Source organism: Phaethon lepturus, unplaced genomic scaffold (genome assembly GCF_000687285.1).
Source record: "Phaethon lepturus isolate BGI_N335 unplaced genomic scaffold, ASM68728v1 scaffold22197, whole genome shotgun sequence".
Taxonomy (NCBI): domain Eukaryota; kingdom Metazoa; phylum Chordata; class Aves; order Phaethontiformes; family Phaethontidae; genus Phaethon; species Phaethon lepturus.
The window spans coordinates 1-12,171 of NW_010551441.1; the positions used below are offsets into that span (position 1 = coordinate 1).

At 38.3% G+C, this 12,171-nt stretch overlaps 1 protein-coding gene across 1 annotated transcript; it reads left to right on the forward strand.

Annotated features, from left to right (window-relative positions):
• The first annotated feature begins 30 nt into the window (after positions 1–30).
• Positions 31–8,629, forward strand: LOC104623753 (adipocyte plasma membrane-associated protein-like). The gene is made up of 9 exons (XM_010290926.1): positions 31–183; positions 239–297; positions 851–959; positions 2,524–2,575; positions 4,607–4,756; positions 5,194–5,306; positions 6,521–6,685; positions 7,442–7,621; positions 8,432–8,629. Exons 1-9 carry the CDS (start codon positions 31–33, stop codon positions 8,627–8,629), a joined length of 1,179 nt encoding a protein of 392 aa, XP_010289228.1.
• Positions 8,630–12,171: the final 3,542 nt, after the last annotated feature.

A 12,171-nucleotide genomic window follows, 5' to 3' on the forward strand; every position in this document is an offset into this window, starting at 1 on the left:
GCGATGGAGGGAAGCGGAGACAGCCGAGGGATGCGGAGTCGCCATGTTTTACCTCAGGATGACGGCGGGCAGGGCCGGAGCGGGGCTTTTCTCTGTCACAGAGGTGCTCCCGCCATAGAGGGAGCGGAGCTGCGGGCTCGCAGTGGGCGCTGTCTCGCCATAGTTGGGCGGGAAAGCCCACAGGCGAGTGGTTTCTTAGGAAAAAACCCAAACCCAACACCAACTCTTAGAGAAACAGCCAAGGAAGTGTCCTGGGCTGCAGGTGATACCTTCTCCCATGGATCCGGAACCATTCCTGTATATTCCCCTGTGCAGTTTTGAAGTTCAGCAGCGTACTTGGTTTTGTCAGGAAATAACTTGCGCTTTCAAAACTTTCCCTATACTGTTCCTCGTGCAGGAGCAAACATTAAGCTCGCATGCAAGAGAAACTGTTTCTGGAAAATAAAAACTTTTTTAAACAGGTGAGTTTAAAGCAAAACAATGCGGACCAGTGCAGTATTCATACATGCATGTAGAAAGGTTGTTAGTAGATCTCAGACTAACGACAGGGAATAAAACTCTCAGGATTATGACAATTTTGTGTTTGTGTTGATTTCAGGGGAGAAAAAAAAAGTAAAATGTTTGTATTCTTTTTAGCTTGGGCATGCAAGCTCCACCGAATTGTTAATTTAGTTTGAAGTAATAGTTTTAACAAACAGTCATAGTTTTAACAAATTATTTTTGAAAAGATAATACCTTTTAGTAGTATTTCTGGAATAAAGTCTTACTATTTTCAAATAATTTTATAGTCCAATGTTGTCATGTTTCTTACATCTTATTTACAATTTTGAAAAGATGTAAGAAAAAACAGTTTTGAAAAGCTGCTTCCAGCCTTAGTTGGATCATTGCAAGTGAACAAAAAGCTTCAGAGTGGACAAAGAATCTCCACAGGACAACTGAAAGGTCCTGAGTCTTTTACTGTCAAATGATGAAGGCAAATAGATAACTTCCAAATGGGTAAAGTTTTAAATCTGCTACCGGTATACATCTACTTGGTCAAGATGTTAAAAGAGGAGACTTAAGAAGTTTAATTCCAGAGAAAGAAAAATAGGAATGTTTGCTAAATGATTGCTCAAAAATATTAAGATAATTGTAATGTTCTTCCATATATTCAAATTTCTAAACATTTCACTGGAAATATTCCAGAACATTTTGTTATCTCCTGCCTCCAAGGACACAGCAAATGTCCTACTGTTATATTAAAAAACACAGACCCACAAATTGGTGATATATAGGAGTTGTATTAAAATATAATTTTTAAAAGGTGTAAAATGGCATATTCTTTAAAAGTAGCATGCAAAAACAAGTAAAGATTTTTGTGGGAATGCTTCCAAATGTGAGTCTAAGCTTGGGCTTTTGACATAGAACTAGTGATACGCTTGCCTTGGTTTTTCCTCTGTTTCAGGTCTCCAGAAGCAGTGTTAATTTGCTGCTCGAGCTCAGTTGCTGAGTTCAATGTGCTTTTGTTTCAAAAGCTGTTACTCAACATGGAGCCAAAGTGGGAGCCACATGATGTTGTTTTAAAACTTGCATAGTTACCAAAAACATATTTTTACAGCAGCTTGGAATATGAAAGAACTTTTCACTGCAATATGAAACCTCCTGTTACCTATACACATAATTCATCGCGGTTGTCTGGCAGCTGTGAGGTGGCAAAATGGTAGGTGCAGGAACCTTACAGATGGTGGGAAGCAGAGGGCTGAAGCAGTGAGGAGTAGCACGTGTTGCATCTTTCCAACAACTCTCTTACCCAGAGTGTGACCAAAGTAGGGACTGCGATGAAAATTCAAGCTAAATAGAGGAGAGGAACTGTGATCTTCTGTTTAGGACCCAGGTTTAGTGCTGTGGACTTGGGACTTGCCTGTTCTGGGAGGAATTGTTTTCCTCTTAGTGTGTTAAGTGGATAAAATATTCCTGCAGTAGCCAGTACAGAAAAGCAGGCAGCTCCCAGTTCAGAGCAGTTTGAGCCAGGCAGTCCAGACACCCTCCCTTACAGCTGGTGCTAGTTTTCTGGTATTTTTCAAGAAAATATTCAGTAGCCCAGGATGCCCTGTGTTGTGTGCTACAAAGGTGAGAGGTGATCATCTCGAACATTCTTGCTTGCCATTGTGCAAGCTGAAATTAGGAGCGTTTTCAGTCGTAGCAGCATAGGCCTGGAAGGGACCTAGCGCAACACCTTGCACTGAGGCACCCATTCCTAGCAACTGTCTTCTCAAAGCTGTTTCCTTCCTGCTTTCCTCAAAGATGCTATTTTAAATTGTCTTTTTATCACACTTTTTGTTCTCCACCTTTCCCTCTACAACTTTCAGAAAGGATAGCAATCACGACTGGAGTTTTGCAGAATATATTTTAAATATGAGGACTAACCCTGGAAATACTCTGTGTTGCCAAATCTAACTTCTTTCATGATGCTGTATAAAATACTCTATTGGTTCCTTTTTCCTGATTGTGTTAATTCTACTGTGGATCTTCCCTGAATTTAAGGATGTTTTAGGAGCCTCGATTCAGTCAGATGAAATCCTACAATATGACGAAGGTTGTAGTAATTGTTGTGGGGATGTAGCCTGATTTAGGTAAATGCTGTTTTCCATACGAATAAGACAAGATATTACAGGTAATTAGAGCACTTCTGTTTTGCCTTCCCTTTACTACAAATACCTATGCAACAAGTCTAGAGCAAAACCCACTTGCACTAGCTATATAAATCTAAATATAGCATCATAGCCTAGTGCGTAGCATGATAGAAAATAGCATTACAAGTCTAAGATTTCTCTAAATACAGAACGTGGTATGTGATCGGAAGTTTCAGCTGTTTCCAACATGCCTTGGGAGGTATTAGAATGCCAGGATATTTCATGACAGAAAAGTTCAGCCTCTTTTTCCCAGGCAAAGTTGTTGCATTGAACAGTGGCTCTGAAGTTCTCCCTGTGGATAAACAGGTGCTTTCTGTATGCCAGTAATCCTAGACAATTCTTTTAATCTCGATCTGACAGCTGATACTTTGAGAATCTGTCCTATTTGCTCATAACATTTTTCCATAGATGTGAGTGAGCAGATGCTAGACACTTTTATATCTGTTCGTCTGCTCTGGTGTAAGTGCTCATTAGACAAAGTCAGAATCTGTGGGGTTTTTAGCAATATTGGCACAGAAAGGTAGCATATTATAGAGTATCTTTTAACACCTGTTGCCAAGTGACAGTGCACGTTTTTAAATGTCAACAAGGCTAGGGTGAAAATGCAGGTCACATGTTAAGAAAATAATGTCTACTCTAGTTCAATCTATGTAAATGAAAGACAAATCAGAGAAGTGTTTCCAGGCAGTTAACAGACTTTACACTAAAAGTGTGTTTCGTTGAACAGTAAGCCTAGGATTGGTAATGTGCACTGTACTATTTCAGAGCCTGAACTAGTCAAAAGGTAGGAGGATGCTATTTTTCAAAGGTGGGGCTTAATCACTGCTAGCGTTTTTCCTTTGATAACTCTACACAGAAGTTTTTGGAGTTACATTACAATATCAAAAGATTTGAAGACTTCCTGTGAGGTTTTTGCCATGTTAATCTAAGCGTTTTAAAAGCAGAGGAGAAAGCAACTGCTAAGTACGTGTCCAGCAAAAAAAGTGCTTAGTCCTTCAATGCAAACTTACACACTTCTGGTACTATTCTAGTGGCTTAAACAATACAAACCACACCTGGGTTTTTTGTCTTAGGATTTTAATGTCCTAGGAGAAGGGTTATTTTCTTGTTTTGGATCAGTCATTATAAGGTTTTCTCAAAGATTAATGGATTTTTTTGAGTCTTATGTAAAGAATTGACTGTGGAAATTAAGAAATGAAAAATGAGACCAAAATGATCAATCCATTCAGAGTGAGACCAGAACTCAACTGTTCAGTCAGTCAGTCAGCTTGTGTTACTGATGGGTTACAGCTTCAGTGGGCTGTAATGGATGTGGTCCCTTGCTTTCTGGAGTACTGGGGGAGAACGGGCATTTTGGAGTAGAGGGCGTTAGGTTACAAAACTGTGGGATGTCAAGCTTTAATAATTTTAGTGCTCTCAGGAAAATGATTCACTATAATAATACTAAACAGGGTAGATCTGGTTTTTGTAGTTTTACCTGACGATGACTTATTGGATTCTCATGTGACCTGTGGAAATTGGGCCCCTTAGCTGAAGCAAAGTAGTTAGTTACATTTTTCCTAAAAACATTTTTTTTCCTCCCATCTTTTACTTGGGGGATATAAATTAAACAGCAGCTAATCCATTTTGTTTTACAGATTTAGTAATCCTACCAGTTCTTCCATCATCTTTAAAGTTCTCTGCAAAAACAGAGTAGAGATGATTTTTTCTGAAGGTTGGGAGCAAATTTTTTCTTAAGTAACAAGGAACAGAGATGACTAGACTGACGTTATACTGTCCCTTCCTTTGTAAGTTACTTCTAGAGACAGTTTAAGGAAGCTTTTAGGGATCTGATTTATTCAAGGATGATACTTTAGAGCTTTTCAGCCTTTGCATTTCAGGATCTTCATTTTGTCAATCTCCTGGTCTTATACACCCTCCTATTTGTATCTCAGGAGCTCCAGACTATGAACCAAAATGTGGCTGGCCCCATGGAGTCCAAATGGATCAGGATGGTAACTTGATTGTGGTGGACTCTTACTCAGGCCTGTACAAAGTCAGTCCAAGGACAGGAGAGAAAACCCTCCTGCTATCAGGTGAAAAAGGTGATACTACAGTTAGTGGGGAAGTAGGTTGGTCTTGGGTTTGGTCCTCATGCTTATGTGTAAAGTGGAAGATCATGGCACTTTAAGCAGTTGAGATCCGTACTAGTGAGTGTGGGGACTGGGGCTGACTGAAAGCCTGCTGGCTTTATATTTTTAAGATTTCTTTCAAAAATAGAAGAAAACAAAAGCAATTATATTTGTCAGGCACTTTTGGTTTGGTATGTGTTATGTTGAGCTGCAACCTGAACACATTTCCCTGCAAATGAAAGTAATTTGGGGCTTGGACTTTAGCTTGGGACAAATTAAGGATAGTGATAGCATTAGCTATGAGATTTGGGACTGCAGTGTCTGAAATCTTAAGCTTATGTGGATCTGAATAATTTTGAATGCTTGGTGGTTTTTGCTTATATTAATCAGTAGTCATTTTTATTAACCAGGTGTGGATGGGCTGCCTTTCAAATTCCTAAGTGGATTAGAAATATCAAAGAAAAAATGGATTTATTTTACAGATTCAAGTAGCAAGTGGGAAAGACGACATCACAAATATGAGGTGAGATGAGGTAGTCTTTGCAGCCATTTGCTCAGGCAGGTTAAGTGTTAATTTTTGTGCTGGCAGCACTGTGTATTAGGCTGCAGAAGAGACAGAGTTTGTTTCGATTATGCTTGTGTGTTTCAGCCAAGCATGCTATGAGCGCAGCCTGTTCGAGCTCTGAGGCAGAGGATGGGCTGTGCTATTCTGTAGCTGCTCTTCTGGGCGGGGGGGGGAGAAACCTCCGGGTATGACTACCCCAAAAAAATCATTACGTGATACACCAAAGTCTGGATTTTTTCAGCACGTTAGTTTCTCCCTGGTGTCTGTCTATAAGCGTGCTCTTATACCACAGTAAATGCAAGGTAGCAAATTGCTGGTGTACTTGGGGGTATCTTTTCTGTCTAGTCATAGCCTTTGAGTAAAACTTTATCTAGAACAAACTGTCTGTTTGTAAAGCTGAAATTCAGTGAGGTCACAGACATAAAGTTTACACCGAGTCTTATCTTTACTACTTAAACTGTGGATAAAATTAAGCAAGGAGAAAAAAAATCACATGAAGGGAAATACATTTAATTTAAGGGGTGGGAATCAAGATCCAACTTATTAAAGGGGAAAACCAAAAAGACTAGTTGAAATCTCTTGTGTGTCGCTGTTTCTTAAAGCTATCAATCAGAATTATTGTTTGGCAGTACCTCATCTTTGCCATTTAGTATTTCAGACTGAACAAGGAGTTCCAGTACAAATGACAAACATAAAGGCAGTTTCCTCTTCACCGGGCTTATGTTTATATAATTCAAAGCTGCCTTGCAGATTTTTAGCAGGAGAAACTCAAATTATTTCATATCCGAAGTAAAACGTCAGCTGTTTACTTGCTTTAGCAAAACACTTGTGAATGCTTTCCGATTTGATTTGAAGAAGTTGTAATTCTTCACAGAAGCCTGATAGGCCTCAATATTTTGCTAAAGCAGGAACTGCAGAATAACATATTTTGAATTCTGGGCTTTATAACCCCCATGTTCCTCTGTTTTTGCAAGAATGCTGTGATCAGCCTAGGAAATGACAAACGGAATCCTTTAGTGGTGCGAGCTTCTTATTTTTGTAAAGATGCCATCTGCCATTCTGTAAAGTCTGCTTTTATCTAATTCATGTCAATACAACTTCTGAGTATTTTCTGTTCTAATTGAAACCAGGTATTTTGGTAGCCTAGTTTTTCATTAGATGTACTGATTAAGGTAATGGAAATAAACCGTCTTGGTCGCCTCTTGGCCTATGACCCTGTAACAAGAAGAGGAAGGACAGTGCTCAGTGGCTTGTACATGGCAAATGGGATTGCCCTGTCTCCCCGTGAAGATTACATGTTAATAGCAGAAACCAGCATATGCAGAATCATACAGTATGTTAAACATCATCCTCCACCTAGATATAAAATATTACATGTTAGTTTATACTACATGTTTTTAATCAATTATTTGTAGACAGGATTTTCATGTTTATATTTTTCTGGTTTTCCTTTTTTAAAAATGTAAACTGAAGATGTGCAGTTAAAACAGGGTTGCTATTGGAAACTTACTTAGTCTAAATTGTCTTTTTTCTATTGCGAGAGTCACAGGCTTTAGATAATTCTAGGTAGAGCTTAACAGTTGCTTTTTCCACTGACAAATGTTTTTTATACCAATTTACTGATATATTGGGCCCTAATTCCCTCAGACTCATTTACAGTTATCCTGATGACTCCATTATTGCAGTTACAACAGACTCCAGAGGACAAGTGTCCTGATTATGATTAGCATAACACCCCATTTTTCCTATTTTAAAGGGAGTCAGTGTTTTAACAGTTTTTTATTTCATGGAAGTTCTAAAGCCAAATTTAATATTACTTTTCATTTAACAGGCAGATTTTGTATGAATAGATTTAAAAAATAGAATGGGGGAGGGTACACATAGAAAGAAGAGTTTTTTGAGCAATCTTCATTACTCAAGTTTAATCCCTCTTTGCATTTACTATTTCCTGCATAGTCCTTTCTGTATTTTGAAAAATCCCTTACACAAATCAAGATGATAGATCCTCCATGCTGTTAAGCTTGCTCTATTTTGCAGCAGCCACTATAACTCATATACAAAATTCCCTTTTTGCAGCTATTGAGTGAGTGGAGCTAATACAGGGGAAAAAAGAAGTTGTGGACAACCTGCCTGGGTATCCAGACAACATCAGATTATCAAACATCATAGGCTTATACAGAGTTGGAATATCTACTACTCACTTTCCTACTTTCTTTTCTCCTTTTCTGGATGCCTCAGGACCATATCCATTCCTGAAGAGATTTATTGCAAAGGTAACTTTAATACTACAGTGTCAACTATGGGTGTCACAAAAATGTTGATTTTTTTAAGTATGAAAGAACTTGTTATTCTTCATCGGGAAATGCAAGAGACAACTGCTTCATCTTTACCAGACAGCATGCTAACACATACTAACTTTGATTTTTCTGGAACATTTGAGGAGTGGTTTCTTTTTTCCATATTAAAACACAGCTGTTTTACTGCTGTGGTAATACTGAGAACCCATTTATAAAGTAGGAAAATCAGTACTGGCAAAAGTAGTCCAGAGTTGCAAGCTCTCAGCCATTTGTAGCAATGTGATATTGTCAAGGCAGGTGAAGAACCCTTTACACAAAATATGAGGGTTTTGCTATAGGAATCAAACTCTGCAAAGGTGTTCTTGCCAAGGAAGAGTCACAGAGCTGGTTACAATCAACCATGCTACTTTTTCTAGGAACCATGCTGCCTTTTCCTTAGACCTTGCACAAGAAACACACTGAAGTGGGTGATTCAGTGGTGTTCCATCAAGTCCTCCTTATTCCCGTTTTTAGAAAATGGGGCTTTTGGCTGTTTGGAATAAATTCAAACACACCTTCTTGAGCAAGCAGGCACTGACTGTACTTTAAGATTAGCAAGTGATTACTGGACTGCCAGCTTTAGACACAGTCTGGTGGATATTATCAAAAGGCCAAGTGACAGCTGAACCCAACTAGAGCAACATCTGGAAAGGAAGAGATTAGCATTGCCTTTTCTTTCTAATCATACACTTCCCCCCACACCCTTGAATGAAGTGGTAACACTGTGTGTTTCTTTTTCTAAAACAGGTGACTCCTTTATCATTCTACAGCATTTTTCTTCACAAACATGGCTTATTCTTAGAAATTAACAACAAAGGAGACAGTGTGGCAAGCTTCCACAACCCTGACGGTAGCATCACTTGGGCTGTCGGTGGCATCTTTGAGCACAATGGGAAGGTGGATCTAGGCACTACAGAGCTGCCTTTTCTCATGGTGCTACAGTAAATTTTATAGTTTTCATAAGCTGGAGCATCAAAAGGAGAACAGCAGTGTTGTTTCAACCAGCCATTAAATATTTTTCTCTACTTCATGGAGGACTGCTACATCACTGAAGGAGAAACAAAACTGGTACCACATGGTTAAGCAGAAATGAAAACACAATGCAGAAGCACTTTTTTTAGAAGCTTATGAAAGCCTCAGACTTAAATAGGTTAAAGGTACCAAATCACTTTGCTCTATAGTTCAGAGAAGAGTTATGTATATGTTTTTAAACAGTTGCACAGAATCATCCAAGGAATTCAACCCCGTAACAGGGATTGAGGTAAGTAGCACATATCTTATTGTTCCTCAGTTCCCATTTTAGAAACAGCCTTATGTAGGATTTTATTCTTCCTCTTTCTCAGAAGCAGAAAGAACATGCTGCTTTTAATTATGAACACCAGTTTTTCCATTGTCTCTTTTGTTAAAGTTCCATCTATTCAACTATAAGTTTCCAAGGAAATATGAGCATGTACAAGCTTGCATGTGAATTTTTTCTCTCTCAGCTCAGTGTTTTTTCCTGGTGCAAAGTACTCAGGTGTTGTCTTGCTAGATGCTGCACATAAGGTTCTCTGTGACCACAGACCAGTCCACTAGTGGCCACTGGTATGTAGGGCAGTAAGCAAAGAATGGGCTTATAAACCAGAAAGTCAGTCTTTAGAAGTGCACCAGCTTGATCCTTTGGAAAGGTTTTAACTGAAGTTCAATAACAGAAAGATAGAAAGTTTGATAGGCAGTTTATTTTTTCTTTCCCCAAAGTGCAGCAGTGAACAGGGTCCTCTGGAAGGGCACTTTCTAAACAAACGTTCAAAACAGCAGAAGTATGCTCACAACATGCTACAGCAAAGTATGCTCACATACAGAGAGAGAGTAATACAAATAAATTTCATTTTAATTGAATCACAATAAATGACAGCTGTTTCATTATGATGAAATATTGTATTTAGCTTGTAGAATCAGTCTTAAATTTAACTTGATTGATTATACCTGCTTTGGGTGAGTGTGGTTGCATGTATGTGTCCCCATTACAACTTTATTCCTCAAAATGAAGCAGCCCAATTTACTGGGCCTAGACCATGTAAGCATGTACTAGGTGTATTCCCTTATGCGGAAGTGGTGACACTGAATGGTTTTTGGTTTAGGATAATGTAATAAAGTTATTAACTATATTTCTCCCTGTATAATACCTACTTTACCAGATGTGGTCATTAAAATTCACATCTCTGCTTTTGATAATAGTGATTAAAAAAAATAATTAAAAAAATCCCATTTTACCTAAACCCAACTCTCTACTGGTAAGGCCCTTTCATTTGACACGAATGCCTTTAGTAACAAGGTACAGGTACAGCCATAGTCAAATAGCATATGAAATGGAATATCCAGGAAGACCATTTAGTTTTAAAATTACTTAGTTGGAAATTAGATCTGGATAAGAGCCAAAGTTCCTTCACAGTATTTTTTTTTAAATCATCAAGGATAAGAATTAACACTGTTCATTCAAAGCTGTAAAAATACTCAGAATTAACTGCTTCATGGAACTAGACACCAGACACATGACAACAAACTCCTCCAGATGTAATGGAGGGCAGGCAGCTGCTGGTTCCTGTTCCTTCTTCAGCCACATGCTTTTACTGAATGGTTCTTTAAGTGTTTATCAAAAGTGGGAGTGAAGCAGATAGATACCCAAAAAGAGAATAGCAGTGCAGGAAAGTAAGTAAGGACTGACTAATTTAATTCTGAATTTCAATTCAATGCACCATTCACTACCTATGACAGATTTCAGGTATTGTGTGGTTCTCTGGCCATGTGTGAAGTTATTGAGCCTGGTTACAGACAAAATGCTGTAGAGGTATGCACAGGTAGAAAGAGTGTTAATTTGGGTAAAACACCCAGTCATACTGAATAATCTATATCAGTTCTGTCAAATTCCATGTTAGTTATTAGGCAAAAAGTAAATAATTCAAAAGAAAATTTCCTTGTTACAGCTTAAGAACACTTTAAAAAAAGACAGTGTTACACATCTGTACCCATGATAAAGTTTTTTTTTTTTTCTATTAAGAAGCAACATAACATATGACATGCCCTGGAACTGAACTCAAGCAGAAACATACATATGACCTAGATTTGATAGAACTGTTGAGGGTTTAATGTGCAGCAATCAGTATATTTCACTCTAGCCTCCACCCAGCTACCAAAATAAAGTTTAAATGAAGAACAAGTCTAAGTTGCTAGAATTATCTGAGCAAAACACTACATAAATGAACTTTATGTTTAGCTCAGCATGCAAGAAAACACTTGAGAACCTGGAAACAACTTTGGTTTTGTTTCTAAAGACAAAACAGAGTCTGAAGGATACTGGTGGGCAATACTAAGGCTTGAAAAACAAAGAACAGGATAATGCTACAGTTGTAGTGGAGGAAAAAAAAAGTCCTGAGTATGTGGGAGCACAGCAAGTAGTTTGAGAATCAAAAGCATCTGCATTTATATAGATGCTCCAGCTGAGAAGTTACCTTTCAAGTGATTTTTTTTTGTCTCCAACTATTTGGTCACTCTAGAGATTTGAAACAATGAGTTAGGTTTGAGACAAAAAGCTCTGTAAAATCTAACCTGTAGACCACCACAGAAATTTGCAACTCTAAGCTACATGAAGGACAACAACTGTGCTTCAGAATGAAAAGCAAAGATAAAGAAAGTTCAACTTATCTTACTGTAGCACTGCTTGTATCCAGTCTGTGGATTTATGCACCAGGGTTTGCACCTTCAGAGTTCTGAAAGAATCATACCTTGTTGCCTACTTAATGATTACTTCGTAGAAGGTTTTGTGTGACAGAAGTTGAAATCATCATGCTCTCTATTTGGGTAAAAGATCTGAAATAACTGAAAAACTAAATAGTTGTGCCACAGTTTGTTTGACAAGGGAAAGATTATCTTGCCTGATAACACAGTTCATTTGCCCACAAGCAACACAAACTTGTCTTGCGAAAGACACAAATCAGTGCTTCTAGAAGGTGTTTTGCCAATGAATCTATACAGAAGTTACACACCAACACATGTTTGGATGTTTTTCAAGATTTAGGAAGATACTCAAGTTTGGGTGCAAGTGATGGCTGCACTTCAGAGAAGCCTAATCCGAAGGCTGAAAAGATACCATCACCCTTCCAAAGGGAAGCCAGATGATAACATACTGCAGCCAGACAGCTGACGTCAGTCCTTTGGTGTGAAGGCCACTTACTGCAGGTTCTGAGTAGTTATGTCTCAACCAAAAAGCAACATTCTAAGAAGCACTTAAACTGCCCAAAATAGCCCTCTTAGCCTAACTTCTGGTAAGCAATGATTTATTGTTTAGCTAGTTTGCTCTCAAAGTAATTTACCTTCAAGAATCAAATAACACAAGATGTTAGGCAACTCAAGATATTTGGAGGTTAGAGACACATCAACTTTACTGTGGTGTCCTGGGGCTTGGGGTTTTTTTAATGGATTTTTAGTATTACTTCTGTTCGTATATTAAA